General features: G+C 40.6%; 1 protein-coding gene across 2 annotated transcripts in view; it reads left to right on the forward strand.

The window, feature by feature from the left end:
- The window catches only part of psidin (phagocyte signaling impaired), a 477,751-nt gene that overhangs the window by 37,234 nt on the left and 424,393 nt on the right, over window positions 1–16,124 (forward strand). The window contains exon 2 of one of the 2 annotated variants that reach the window (XM_071663426.1): window positions 7,826–8,050. In XM_071663426.1, the coding sequence (XP_071519527.1) occupies window positions 7,826–8,050 (225 nt within the window). Of the gene's footprint in view, window positions 1–7,825; window positions 8,051–11,937; window positions 12,195–16,124 lie in introns of those variants that run through there. The other variant, XM_071663425.1, reaches the window with a different exon arrangement.

Here is a 16,124-nt window from a genome sequence, read left to right on the forward strand (position 1 = left end):
GGATATATGTGTCGGAGGTGGAGGGAACAAGGAGAAGAGGGAGACCAAATTGGAGGTGGAAAGATGGAGTGAAAAAGATTTTGTGTGATCAGGGCCTGAACATGCAGGAGGGTGAAAGGAGGGCAAGGAATAGAGTGAATTTGAGCGATGTGGTATACCGGGGTTGACGTGCTGTCAGTGGATTGAAGCAGGGCATGTGAAGCGTCTGGGGTAAACATGGAAAGCTGTGTAGGTATGTATATTTGCGTGTGTGGACGTATGTATATACATGTGTATGGGGGGGGGTTGGGCCATTTCTTTCGTCTGTTTCCTTGCGCTACCTCGCAAACGCGGGAGACAGCGACAAAGTATAATAAAAAAAAAAAATAATATATATATATATATATATATATATATATATATATATATATATATATATATATATATATATTTATTTTTTTATTTATATTGCTTTGTCACTGTCTCCCGCGTTTGCGAGGTAGCGCAAGGAAACAGACAAAAGAAATGGCCCAACCCACCCCATACACATGTATATACATACACGTCCACACACGCAAATATACATACCTATACATCTCAATGTACACATATATATACACACACAAACACATACATATATACCCATGCACACAATTCACACTGTCTTCCTTTATTCATTCCCATCGCCAAATACATGATCACCACTCCTGTTAGTAAGGTAGCACCAGGTACAGACAAAGAAAGGCCACATTCACTCACATCCATTCTCTAGCTGTCATGCATAATGCACCAAAACCACAGCTCCCCATTGACAGCTAGGCCCCACAGACCTTTCCATTTCATGATATGCCTTGGAAATTTCATATGCCCTGGTTCAGTTAATTGACAGCATGTCGACCCCAGTGTACATCATCATTCCAGTTCACTCTGTCCTGTGTCACCTTTCATCCAACTGCATGTTCAGGCCCTGAGTTCTAAATATCTGTTTCACTTCATCCTGACACATATCCTTTTTGTCAACCTTTCTTTGCTCACTCTCTCCATTTGTCCAAACCATTTCAGCATACCCTCTTCAGTTCTCTCGACCATACTCTTTTTATTACTATACATCATCTTTTACCCTTTCATTACTTACTCACACCACATATTGTTTTCTTACATTTAATTTCTAACACATCCAGCCTCCTCAAGACAACCCTATCTACAGCCCATGCCTTGCATTCATATGATATTGATGAGACGACTATTCTTTCAAACATACCCAATTTTAACCTCCCAGATAATGTTCTCTTTTCACATGTTCTTCAGCTCACAGAACCTTTGCCCCTCCCCCATCCTATGACTCACTTCTGCTTCAGTGGTCTCATTTGAGGACATGTCCACTCACAGATATCTAAAACACTTCACTTCCTCGAGTTTTTTCCATTTAAAATCACACCCCCAACTAACCTGTCCTTCAACCCTGCAAAAGCTAATATAAAAACTTTGCTTTTATTAACATTCACTCTCAGCTTTCTCTTTTCGTACTCTCTTCCATTTTCAGTCACCAGCTTCTGCAGTTTCTGAATTGCATCTGCCACCAGTGCTGTATCATCAGCAAACAACTGTTCTTCCCACACCCTCTCATCCCCAACAAACTTCAAACTCGCCCCTCTTTCCAAGACTCCTGCATTTATCTCCGTGACCCCCCATCCATAAACAAATTGAATGACCATGGTAACATCATACGCACCTACCATAGACCAACCTATGCTTGGATCCATTTATTCCCATCTCTTCTTACTCATGCACAAAACCTTACACCCTTGATAAAAACTTTTCACTGCTTCTAGTAGCCTTCCTCTGACACTGTATATTCTTAAGACCTTCCATAAAGCATCGCTATCAACCCTGTCATGTGCCTTCTCCAGATTCGTAAATGCCATTTACAAATCCATCTGTTTTTCTATGTATTTCTCTCACATTCTTTAAAGCAAAGACTTCTCTGTCAAACCTATTATAACCTCTTTGTCAGCCTCTCCTTACCTATTCTCTTCATATGTCCAGACCGTTTCAGTGCATCTGACTCAGCTATCTCATCCGCGCTTTTTATTGCATTAGAACCTTTACCCCCACACCTTGCTATGACTCACCTTTGTGTCATGGTTCCCTTCACTGCCATGTCCACTCTCAGGTATCTAGAACACTTCACTTTCACCAAATATTTTCCTTTCAAACTCACATCCCAAGTAACCCATCCATCTGCCCTGCTAAACCCAAAAAAACTTTCTTTTATCCTTACTCAGTCTCCTCCTCCTCTTACTTGCTCTCCCAAACTCAGTCACTAACTTTTTCAGTTTCTCACCCAAATCTGCTCACCAGTGCTGTGTCAACAAACAAAAATTGCCTCAATTCCCAGGCCCACTTAACCCACCTTCAAACTGCAGAATGCATACTCTTCCCTTTTTTCAAAACCCTTGCATTTGCCTTCGCCACCCCATCCACAAAAAGAAATTAAACTGCCATGATGACATCATACACCCCAACTGCTGACCAAACTTCTTTTGGAGCCACTCACTCTCCTCACTAACTACTTGCACACACACCTTATGCCATTGATAGAGACTTTTCCCTTCCTAGTCAGTGAAGAGTTTATTTCCCTCCTTGTCGTAGCGTAAGGTGTACTCCCCCTTCTCTTTGCATAAAAAGCCTTTTACTCTCATCTTAGTACCTAATTATTCCAGGTGGATGGAGGAATCTATAACTAGTACCCCATTTACATTTTTGAAATTTATTAAGATATCTGCATAGTTTGAGGTGCATGACCTCACATTTATTATTCACAAAGCATTTTGCTGTAACACTTTCTAAATAGTACATTCTTTTACATTTTTGTTATATTTACTCCTGCATCTATTGTTAGATATATATTTTCCCCCTTTATTTACCTCCTTCGAAAACATCTTTTTATTCTCCCTAAAATTTAATGATACTCCCTCATCCCAGCTCTCATTTGTCCTCTTTTTCACCTCTTGCACCTTTCTCTTGACCTCTTGCCTCTTTCTTTTATACATCTCCCTGTCATTTGCACTATTTCCCTGCAAAAATCGTCCAAATGCTTCTCTCTTCTCTTTCACTTACAATCTTATTTCTTCTTCCCACCACTCACTACCCTTTCTAATCTGCCCACCTCTCACCTTTCTCATGCCACAGGCATCTTTTGCACAAGCCATCACTGCTTCCTTAAGTACATCCCATTCCTCCCCCACTCCCTTTACGTCATTTGCTCATACCTTTTTCCATTCTATACTCAGTCTCTCCTGGTACTTTCTCACACAAGTCTCCTTTCCAAACTCACTTACTCTCACCACTCTCTTCACCCCAACATTCTCTCTTGTTTTCTGAAAACCTCTACAAATCTTCACCTTTGCCTCCACAAGATATTGATCAGACATCCCTCCAGTTACCCCTCTCAGCACATTAACATTCAAAAGTCTCTCTTTCACGCCCCTTTCAAGTAATACATAAGCCGATAATGCTCTATGGCCATCTCTCCAACTTTCATACGTATATTTATGTATATCTCTCTTTTTAAAGTAGGTATTCCCAATCACCAGTCTTTTTTCAGCACACAAATCTACATGCTCTTCACCATTTACATTTACAACACTTAACACCCAATGTACATCAATTATACCCTCAACTGCCTGCCACATTACTCTCCTTTGCATTCAAATCACCCATCACTATACTCTGGTCTCATGTATCAAAGCTGCTAACACACTCACTCACCTGCTCCCAAAACACTTGCCTCTCATAATCTCTTTTCTCATGACCAGGTGCATAGCCACCAATAATCACCCATCTCTCTCCATCCACTTTAAGTTTTACCCATATCAATCTAAAGTTTACTTTTTTACACTCTATCACATACTCCCACAACTCCTGTTTCAGAAGTGGAGCTACTCCTTCCTTTGCTCTTGTCCTCTCACCAGCCCCTGACTTAACTTCCAAAACATTCCCAAACCATTCTTCCCCTTTACCCTTGAGCTTTGTTTCACTCAGAGCTAAAACATCCAGGTTCTTTTCCTCAAACATACTACGTATCTCTCCTTTTTTTTCATCTTTGTTACATCCACACACATTTAGACACCCCAGCCTGAGCTTTCGAGGAGGATGAGCACTCCCCACATGACTCCTTCTTCTGTTTCCCCTTTCAGAAAGTTAGAATACAAGGAGGAGAGGGTTTCTAGCCACCTGCTCCTGTCCCCTTTAGTCACCTTGTATGACCTTGTTCCCCAGAGAACAAATGGGAACATCGGTTAAGGGGGCAAATGGGGAGGTAATAACAAGTAGTGGTGAAGTGAGAGGGAGATGGAGTGAGTATTTTGAAGGTTTGTTGAATGCGTTTGATGATAGAGTAGCAGATATTGGGTGTTTTGGTTGAGGAGGTGTGTGAAGTGAGAGGGTCAGGGAGAATGATTTGGTAAACAGAGAAGAGGTAGTGAAAGCTTTGTGGAAGATGAAAGCTGGCAAGGTGGCAGGTTTGGATGGTACTGCTGTGGAATTTGTTAAAAAAGGGATTGACTGTGTTGTTGACTGGTTGGTAAGGATATTCAATGTATATATGGTTCATGGTGAAGTACCTGAGGATTGGTGGAATGCATGCATAGTGCCATTGTACATAGTCAAGGGAATAAAGGTGAGTGTTCAAATTACAGAGGTATAAGTTTGCTGAGTATTCCTGGGAAATTATGGGAGGGTATTGATTGAGAGGATGATGGCATGTACAGAGGGCCAGATTAGGGAAGAGCAGTGTGGTTTCAGAAGTGGTAGTGGATGTGTGGATAAGGTGTTTGCTTTGAAGAATGTATGTGAGAAATACCTAGAAAAACAGATGGATTTGTATGTAGCATTTATGGACCTGGAGTAGGCATATGATAGAGTTGATAGAGATGCTCTGTGGAAGGTAAGAGTATATGGTGTAGGAAGTAAGTTGCTAGAAGATGTGAAAAGTTTTTATTGAAGATGTAAGGCATGTGTAAGAATGTGAAGTGAGGAAAGTGATTGGTTCCCTGTGAATGTCAGTTTGTGGCAGGGGTGCGTGATGTCTCCATGGTTGTTTAATTTATTTATGGATGGGGTTGTTAGGGAGATGAATTCAAGAGTTTTAAAGAGAGGGGCAAGTATGCAGTCTGTTGTGGATGAGATGGTTTTGTAAGTGTGTCAGTTGTTGTTCGCTGATGATACAGCGCTGGTTGCTGATTCGGGTGAGAAACTGCAGAAGCTGGTGACTGAGTTTGGTAATTGTGTGAAAGAAGAAAGCTGGGAGTAAATGTGAATAAGAGCAAGGTTTTTAGGTTCAACAGGGTTGAAGGACAAGTCATGTGGGAGGTAAGTTTGAAAGGAGAAAATCTGGATGAAGTGAAGTGTTTTAGACATCTTGGAGTGAATTTAGCAGCAGATGGAACCATGGAAGCAGAAGTGAGTCATAGGGTGCGGGAGGGGGCGAAGGTTCTGGAAGTGTTGAAGAATGTGTGGAAGGCGAGAATGTTATCTTGGAGAGCAAAAATGGGTATGTTTGAAGGAATAGTGGTTCCAACTATGTTATGTGTTTGCGAGGCATGGGCTATAGATAGAGTTGTGCAGAGGAGGGTGGATGTGTTGGAAATGAGATGTTTGAGGACAATATGTGGTGTGTGAGGTGTTTTGATCGAGTAAGTAATGCATGGGTAAGAGAGATGTGTAGTAATAAAAAGAGTGTGGTTGAGAGAGCAGAAGAGGGTGTATTGAAATTGTTTGGTCTTATGGAGAGAATGAGTCAGGAAAGATTGACAAAGAGGGTATATGTGTCAAAGGTGGTGGGAACGAGGAGAAGTGGGAGACCAAATTGGAGGTGGAAGGATGGAGTGAAAAAGATTTTGAGTGATCAGGGCCTGAACATACAGGAGAGTGAAAGGCGTGCAAGGAATAGAGTGCATTGGAACGATGTGGTATACCGGGGCCGACGTGGTGTCAGTGGATTGAACCAGGGCATGTGAAGCACCTGGGGTAAACCATGGAAAGTTTTGTGGGGCCTGGATGTGGAAAAGGAGCTGTGGTTTTGGTGCATTACACATGACTGCTAGAGGTTGAGTGTGAACGAATGGGGCCTTTGTTGTCTTATCCAAGCGCTACCTTGTGCGCATGTGGGGGGAGGGGGCTGCCTTTTCATGTGTGGCAGGGTGGCGGCAGGAATGGATGAAGGCAGCATGTATGAGTATGTACACATGTACATATATCTGTGTATGTCTGTGTATGTATACGTTGAAATGTATAGGTATGTATATGTGCGTGTGTATGCGTTTATGTACATACATGTGTATATACATATACATCTGTTTCCTTGCGCTACCTCGCTAACGCGGGAGACAGTTACAAAGTATAATGATATTGAAAATAATGTATTTCCCCATAGTAAGTTTTATATTTCTCATTCATATTATAAAAAGTTTCATCAATCTACCTTAACTTTGTGATATTCTACGGGTAAAGGGGCATAGGAGGAGAATCAGTTACTGTTTGCAGATGATATGACTTTGATTACAGACTCCAGAGATAAACTCCAAATGTTACTGTCAAAGTTTAGGAGAGCCTGTGAAAGGAGAGTGTGATTACAGACTCCAGAGATTAACTCCAGATTTTGGTGTCAAAGTTTAGGAGAGCATGTGAAAGGAGAATGTTGAGAATGAAAGTAAACAAAAATAAGGTTGTGAGATGTGGTGGTGGCATGAAACAGGATGGTATAAGAATATTTTGAATGAAGTGAAAAGAAGAATATGTTAATAAATTTGACTTCAGAAATAATTACAGAATGGAAAACATCATGTGGACTGGGCCTACAGGAAATCCACATACATTTTTCTTTAAAAGAAAATTGCTGATTAGATTGATTGTGTGATCACATAGCCAATGATTTTTTTTTTCAGCTATGCACTCATATGTTCTGAATGATTTGAATTTTACTCAAGCAGACACATGGTTGAATATGTGACAACTAGTGTCCATTTGACTTTTATTTATTGATTTGGCATTAGTTAAAGATCTTTAAGAATTCCTTCCTTTTTAGTTATTCCTTCATGTATAAACTATCATTCTGTTTGGTAAGTTTAATGTATGTTAACTGTGTCGAGAGTACTGTATAATAATTAGATGAAATTTGCAGCTTTTTGTAGATATGTTACAACTAACTCATTAACCTCAACAAACCTACATATTGCAATGCATCTCACTGGATAACGCAACCTAAACAAGCTTGGTGTAATATTTTGAATGAGTGCTTTCTGTGAATATCATGACGTACTTGATATTGGACCATTTGAGTTATCAACCTCTGATTCATGATGACAAGACTACTGGCCTACCATTCCATTTGTGAGGCTTATGGTAAACTGGTAGTTCATAACTTTGCAAAAAGTCTTGCTGAATTGATGAACAGAAATGTGGGAATGAGTTAGTCATGATGTACTCACAAAGTAGATGACAAATTATATGAACTGATGACATAGATGCCTCATATCAGAAGTTATGTAAATAGGTAAGCACATGCCATTGCTGATATACCTAACTACAGTAAGTACATGGTCACAAAGTACTTAATTTCAGGGAAGTGATATTTGTATTGTATTTTAAATGGCTTGACAGTAAAGTGACTAAGGAAGGATGATGATTGAGTAGACTAAACACACTAAACACAATGAAGATGAGTATAGCTTATCAGAATCATTGATTAGTGAAGAGTTGAAGTACAGTAGTGTGTGCTATTGCCATACTTAGATGCAGTAAAAGTTATGAAAGGTATTACTTCAATGACAGTTTTGTATTGCAGAATGGCTGGATACGGGAAATAACAAAAAGGCAGTGCAAGAAGCAGACAAGGTGCTGCGGAAACAGGCCACCCTCCATTGTGCTCGTGTACTTAAGGGTCTGGCTCTCCTACGCATGAGCAGGCGAGAAGAATGTGAGAACCTCATTTCTGCTGTTATCAAGGACAGACCAACAGATGAAGCAACTCTCCAGGCTCTCACAATTTGTTTTCGGGAGATGCATCAACGTAAGTTTAGTGCTATCCATGATTACACATGCATGAATGAAGAAGAATTTTTTTTGTCATTATCATCATACAAAGAAGGTCAGATTTCTGATGTCTGTGTCGTACCTTGTTTATGTTTATGAGATTTTGATACCACATATACTCTAGAATAGTGCAGATCTCATGCATAGTTTGACCCCCTCCCCCAGATATACCTCATAAAAATTCAGTTTTTTTTATGAGGTCAAGAGAAAGGTGCAAGAGGTGAAAAAGAGGGCAATTGAGAGTTGGGGTGAGAGAGTATCATTAAATTTTAGGGAGAATAAAAAGATGTTTTGGAAGGAGGTAAATAAAGTGCGTAAGACAAGGGAACAAATGGGAACTTCAGTGAAGGGGGCTAATGGGGAGGTGATAACAAGTAGTGGTGATGTGAGAAGGAGATAGAGTGAGTATTTGAAGGTTTGTTGAATGTGTTTGATGATAGAGTGGCAGGTATATGGTGTTTTGGTTGAGGTGGTGTGCAAAGTGAGAGGGTTAGGGAAAATGATTTGGTAAACAGAGTAAAGGTAGTAAAAGCTTTGCGGAAGATGAAAGCCGGGAAGGCAGCAGGTTTGGATGGTATTGCAGTGGAATTTATTAGAAAAGAGGGTGACTGTATTGTTGACTGGTTGGTAAGGTTATTTAATGTATGTAAGATTCATGGTGAGGTGCCTAAGGATTGGCAGAATGCTTGCATAGCGCCATTGTACAAAGGCAAAGGGGATAAGAGTGAGTGCTCAAATTACAGAGGTATAAGTTTGTTGAGTATTCCTGGTGAATTATATGGGAGGGTATTGATTGAGAGGGTGAAGGCATGTACAGAGCATCAGATTGGGGAAGAGCAGTGTGGTTTCAGAAGTGGTAGAGGATGTGTGGATCAGGTGTTTGCTTTGAAGAATGTATATGAGAAATACTTAGAAAAGCAAATGGATTTGTATGTAGCATTTATGGATCTGGAGAAGGCAAATGATAGAGTTGATAGAGATGCTCTGTCGAAGGTATTAAGAATATATGGTGTGGTAGGCAAGTTGTTAGAAACAGTGAAAAGTTTTTATCGAGGATGTAAGGCATGTGTACGTGGAGGAAGAGAGGAAAGTGATTGGTTCTCAGTGAATGTAGGTTTGCGGCAGGGGTGTATGATGTCTCCATGGTTGTTTAATTTGTTTATGAATGGGGTTGTTAGGGAGGTGAATGCAAGAGTTTTGGAAAGAGGGGCAAGTATGCAGTCAGTTGTGGATGAGAGAGCTTGGGAGGTGAGTCAGTTGTTGTTCGCTGATGATACAGCGCTGGTGGCTGATTCATGTGAGAAACTGCAGAAGGTGGTGACTGAGTTTGGTAAAGTGTGTGAAAGAAGAAAGTTATGAGTAAATGTGAATAAGAGCAAGGTTATTAGGTACAGTAGGGTTGAGAGTCAAGTCAATTGGGAGGTAAGTTTGAATGGAGAAAAACTGGAGGAAGTGAAGTGTTTTAGATATCTGGGAGTGGATCTGGCAGTGGATGGAACCATGGAAGCGGAAGTGAATCATAGGGTGGGGGAGGGGGTGAAAATTGTGGGAGCCTTGAAGAATGTGTGGAAGTCAAGAACATTATCTCGGAAAGCAAAAATGGGTATGTTTGAAGGAATAGTGGTTCCAACAGTGTTGTATGGTTGCAAGGCGTGGGCTGTGGATAGAGTTGTGTGCAGGAGGGTGGATGTGCTGGAAATGAGATGTTTGAGGACAATATGTGGTGTGAGGTGGTTTGATCGAGTAAGTAATAATAGGGTAAGAGAGATATGTGGTAGTAAAAAGAGTGTGGTTGAGAGAGCAGAAGAGGGTGTTTTGAAATGGTTTGATCACATGGAGAGAATGAGTGAGGAAAGATTGACCAAGAGGATATATGTGTCAGAGGTGGAGGGAATGAGGAGAAGTGGGAGACCAAATTGGAGGTGTAAAGATGGAGTGAAAGAGATTTTGAGTGATCAGGGCCTGAACATGCAGGAGGGTGAAAGGCGGGCAAGGAATATAGTGAATTGGAACGATGTGGTATACCGGGGTCGACGTGGTGTCAGTGGATTGAACCAGGGCATGTGAAGCACCTGGGGTAAACCATGGAAAGTTTTGTGGGGCCTGGATGTGGAAAAGGAGCTGTGGTTTTGGTGCATTACACATGACTGCTAGAGGTTGAGTGTGAACGAATGGGGCCTTTGTTGTCTTATCCAAGCGCTACCTTGTGCGCATGTGGGGGGAGGGGGCTGCCTTTTCATGTGTGGCAGGGTGGCGGCAGGAATGGATGAAGGCAGCATGTATGAGTATGTACACATGTACATATATCTGTGTATGTCTGTGTATGTATACGTTGAAATGTATAGGTATGTATATGTGCGTGTGTATGCGTTTATGTACATACATGTGTATATATACATATACATCTGTTTCCTTGCGCTACCTCGCTAACGCGGGAGACAGTTATAAAGTATAATGATATTGAAAATAATGTATTTCCCCATAGTAAGTTTTATATTTCTCATTCATATTATAAAAAAGTTTCATCAATCTACCTTAACTTTGTGATATTCTACGGGTAAAGGGGCATAGGAGGAGAATCAGTTACTGTTTGCAGATGATATGACTTTGATTACAGACTCCAGAGATAAACTCCAAATGTTACTGTCAAAGTTTAGGAGAGCCTGTGAAAGGAGAGTGTGATTACAGACTCCAGAGATTAACTCCAGATTTTGGTGTCAAAGTTTAGGAGAGCATGTGAAAGGAGAATGTTGAGAATGAAAGTAAACAAAAATAAGGTTGTGAGATGTGGTGGTGGCATGAAACAGGATGGTATAAGAATATTTTGAATGAAGTGAAAAGAAGAATATGTTAATAAATTTGACTTCAGAAATAATTACAGAATGGAAAACATCATGTGGACTGGGCCTACAGGAAATCCACATACATTTTTCTTTAAAAGAAAATTGCTGATTAGATTGATTGTGTGATCACATAGCCAATGATTTTTTTTTTCAGCTATGCACTCATATGTTCTGAATGATTTGAATTTTACTCAAGCAGACACATGGTTGAATATGTGACAACTAGTGTCCATTTGACTTTTATTTATTGATTTGGCATTAGTTAAAGATCTTTAAGAATTCCTTCCTTTTTAGTTATTCCTTCATGTATAAACTATCATTCTGTTTGGTAAGTTTAATGTATGTTAACTGTGTCGAGAGTACTGTATAATAATTAGATGAAATTTGCAGCTTTTTGTAGATATGTTACAACTAACTCATTAACCTCAACAAACCTACATATTGCAATGCATCTCACTGGATAACGCAACCTAAACAAGCTTGGTGTAATATTTTGAATGAGTGCTTTCTGTGAATATCATGACGTACTTGATATTGGACCATTTGAGTTATCAACCTCTGATTCATGATGACAAGACTACTGGCCTACCATTCCATTTGTGAGGCTTATGGTAAACTGGTAGTTCATAACTTTGCAAAAAGTCTTGCTGAATTGATGAACAGAAATGTGGGAATGAGTTAGTCATGATGTACTCACAAAGTAGATGACAAATTATATGAACTGATGACATAGATGCCTCATATCAGAAGTTATGTAAATAGGTAAGCACATGCCATTGCTGATATACCTAACTACAGTAAGTACATGGTCACAAAGTACTTAATTTCAGGGAAGTGATATTTGTATTGTATTTTAAATGGCTTGACAGTAAAGTGACTAAGGAAGGATGATGATTGAGTAGACTAAACACACTAAACACAATGAAGATGAGTATAGCTTATCAGAATCATTGATTAGTGAAGAGTTGAAGTACAGTAGTGTGTGCTATTGCCATACTTAGATACAGTAAAAGTTATGAAAGGTATTACTTCAATGACAGTTTTGTATTGCAGAATGGCTGGATACGGGAAATAACAAAAAGGCAGTGCAAGAAGCAGACAAGGTGCTGCGGAAACAGGCCACCCTCCATTGTGCTCGTGTACTTAAGGGTCTGGCTCTCCTACGCATGAGCAGGCGAGAAGAATGTGAGAACCTCATTTCTGCTGTTATCAAGGACAGACCAACAGATGAAGCAACTCTCCAGGCTCTCACAATTTGTTTTCGGGAGATGCATCAACGTAAGTTTAGTGCTATCCATGATTACACATGCATGAATGAAGAAGAATTTTTTTGTCATTATCATCATACAAAGAAGGTCAGATTTCTGATGTCTGTGTCGTACCTTGTTTATGTTTATGAGATTTTGATACCACATATACTCTAGAATAGTGCAGATCTCATGCATAGTTTGACCCCCTCCCCCAGATATACCTCATAAAAATTCAGTTTTTTTTATGAGGTCAAGAGAAAGGTGCAAGAGGTGAAAAAGAGGGCAATTGAGAGTTGGGGTGAGAGAGTATCATTAAATTTTAGGGAGAATAAAAAGATGTTTTGGAAGGAGGTAAATAAAGTGCGTAAGACAAGGGAACAAATGGGAACTTCAGTGAAGGGGGCTAATGGGGAGGTGATAACAAGTAGTGGTGATGTGAGAAGGAGATAGAGTGAGTATTTGAAGGTTTGTTGAATGTGTTTGATGATAGAGTGGCAGGTATATGGTGTTTTGGTTGAGGTGGTGTGCAAAGTGAGAGGGTTAGGGAAAATGATTTGGTAAACAGAGTAAAGGTAGTAAAAGCTTTGCGGAAGATGAAAGCCGGGAAGGCAGCAGGTTTGGATGGTATTGCAGTGGAATTTATTAGAAAAGAGGGTGACTGTATTGTTGACTGGTTGGTAAGGTTATTTAATGTATGTAAGATTCATGGTGAGGTGCCTAAGGATTGGCAGAATGCTTGCATAGCGCCATTGTACAAAGGCAAAGGGGATAAGAGTGAGTGCTCAAATTACAGAGGTATAAGTTTGTTGAGTATTCCTGGTGAATTATATGGGAGGGTATTGATTGAGAGGGTGAAGGCATGTACAGAGCATCAGATTGGGGAAGAGCAGTGTGGTTTCAGAAGTGGTAGAGGATGTGTGGATCAGGTGTTTGCTTTGAAGAATGTATATGAGAAATACTTAGAAAAGCAAATGGATTTGTATGTAGCATTTATGGATCTGGAGAAGGCAAATGATAGAGTTGATAGAGATGCTCTGTCGAAGGTATTAAGAATATATGGTGTGGTAGGCAAGTTGTTAGAAACAGTGAAAAGTTTTTATCGAGGATGTAAGGCATGTGTACGTGGAGGAAGAGAGGAAAGTGATTGGTTCTCAGTGAATGTAGGTTTGCGGCAGGGGTGTATGATGTCTCCATGGTTGTTTAATTTGTTTATGAATGGGGTTGTTAGGGAGGTGAATGCAAGAGTTTTGGAAAGAGGGGCAAGTATGCAGTCAGTTGTGGATGAGAGAGCTTGGGAGGTGAGTCAGTTGTTGTTCGCTGATGATACAGCGCTGGTGGCTGATTCATGTGAGAAACTGCAGAAGGTGGTGACTGAGTTTGGTAAAGTGTGTGAAAGAAGAAAGTTATGAGTAAATGTGAATAAGAGCAAGGTTATTAGGTACAGTAGGGTTGAGAGTCAAGTCAATTGGGAGGTAAGTTTGAATGGAGAAAAACTGGAGGAAGTGAAGTGTTTTAGATATCTGGGAGTGGATCTGGCAGTGGATGGAACCATGGAAGCGGAAGTGAATCATAGGGTGGGGGAGGGGGTGAAAATTGTGGGAGCCTTGAAGAATGTGTGGAAGTCAAGAACATTATCTCGGAAAGCAAAAATGGGTATGTTTGAAGGAATAGTGGTTCCAACAGTGTTGTATGGTTGCAAGGCGTGGGCTGTGGATAGAGTTGTGTGCAGGAGGGTGGATGTGCTGGAAATGAGATGTTTGAGGACAATATGTGGTGTGAGGTGGTTTGATCGAGTAAGTAATAATAGGGTAAGAGAGATATGTGGTAGTAAAAAGAGTGTGGTTGAGAGAGCAGAAGAGGGTGTTTTGAAATGGTTTGATCACATGGAGAGAATGAGTGAGGAAAGATTGACCAAGAGGATATATGTGTCAGAGGTGGAGGGAATGAGGAGAAGTGGGAGACCAAATTGGAGGTGTAAAGATGGAGTGAAAGAGATTTTGAGTGATCAGGGCCTGAACATGCAGGAGGGTGAAAGGCGGGCAAGGAATATAGTGAATTGGAACGATGTGGTATACCGGGGTCGACGTGCTGTCAATGGATTGAACCAGGGCATGTGAAGCGTCTGGGGTAAACTACGGAAAGTTCTGTGGGGCCTGGATGTGGAAAGGGAGCTGTAGTTTTGGTGCATTATTACATGACAGCTAGAGACTGAGTGTGAATGAGTGTGGCCTTTGTTGTCTTTTCCTGGCGCTACCTCGCACACATGAGGGGGGAGGGGGTTGTTATTCCATGTGTGGCGAGGTGGCGATGGGAATGAATAAAGGCAGACTGTATGAATTATGTACATGTGTATATATGTATATGTCTGTGTGTATATATATGTATACATTGAGATGTATAGATATGTATATTTGCGTGTGTGGACGTATATGTATATACATGTGTATGTGGGTGGGTTTGGCCATTATTTCGTATGTTTCCTTGCCCTACCTTGCTAACGCAGGAGACAGTGACAAAGCAAAATAGATATAGATAAATATTTCATTTATAGATTGACCCAAGTGTTTGAAGGAATGCCCTAAGCATACTGGTATATTCCTAACTCCACTGAGACCCACCATGGTGTGGTATCATTGTGGATGTTGTGTATCTTATCCCATACCCATCATTTTTGCTCATAGATATATGCAGAACATTCCTGTTGTGTGATAGATAAGTACTTACTTATCTGTAGGAATCAAATAGAGACATTTTGATAGTAATATTATTGCATTATGTGTGGCTTTGGGGTCTCATTTCTAAGCTCCCCTCTTTTGGCTTCCCTCACTCATTTTGCTCTTTCATATCTAGCTTCCTCTCTGGCCAATCTATCACTGTGGTTGTTGATGGATCAGCCTCCTCCCTTTTCTCCATCAACAGCAGTGTCCATCAGGGTTCTGCCTTGTCCCCTACACTTTCTCTCCTTTTTTTCAACAATTTCCTTTCCTCCACAAATAATCCAGTGCATTCATATGCTGATGACTCAGCACTGCATTCATCCACATCCTTCGGTTCTGCTCCCTCTTCTTTCCCTCAATGTGCATCTCATCTTGATACAGCTTCCTCGGTAAACTCAGACTTGGATAGGATGTCTCAGTTGGGTAGACAAAATCTTAAGTTTTATGCCTCCAAGACCCAATCTCTACCCATCTCTCTATCACAAAGTCCTCAACTCTCATCTTTCCTTTGACATTTCTGTAATTCCACAACTTGACTTGATGAGCATACGTGCTTGGTGTTACTGTAACGTCCACTCTTTCTTGGAAACCTGACATTGTGGAAATAGCTGTCTGCCTCTAAGAAACTGGATATCCTGTTTAGATGTTGAAAATTCTTCTCTTTTGAACCTTTGCTCCTTTTATACGAGGAATTGATTTGCCCTTGTATAGAGTACTGCTCTCACATTTGGGATGGTTCTAGCTCTGTGTGTTAACTTAACAAAGCTGAGTTGAAAGCATTGCAACTTATGAACTGTCCCAGGCTAACTTCCAAACTTGACCCTCTTGCCTTTATAAACTGTCCCAGGCTAACTTCTAAACTTAACCCCCTTGCCCTGTGCTGCAGTGTTGGTTCACTTTCCCTATTATATAGGTATTACTTTGGTTTCTGCTCCTGAGAGCTGGCTGCTTGTGTTCCTTCATGACTAGCAAGACCATGCAACACTTAGCAAACTGTTGCATCACATGATTATTGTTTAACCATCAGCATCTCAAGGGTGGGTTGTTTTGATACCTGCTTCTTTCCCTACACATCGAAGCATTGGAATTCTCTACCTTCTCATGTTTTCCCAAGAATCATAACCTGGCACATTTCAAAAGACAGGTCTTTCACTTCCTCCAGAATTCCTAAATTCTTTCCCCTGCCTTTTCTTTTTTGTTTCATGATTCGCTCTATATTTCATTTAAGGCCTGGCCTTGAT

This window comes from Panulirus ornatus, chromosome 7, assembly GCF_036320965.1.
Source record: "Panulirus ornatus isolate Po-2019 chromosome 7, ASM3632096v1, whole genome shotgun sequence".
Taxonomy (NCBI): Eukaryota; Metazoa; Arthropoda; class Malacostraca; order Decapoda; family Palinuridae; genus Panulirus; species Panulirus ornatus.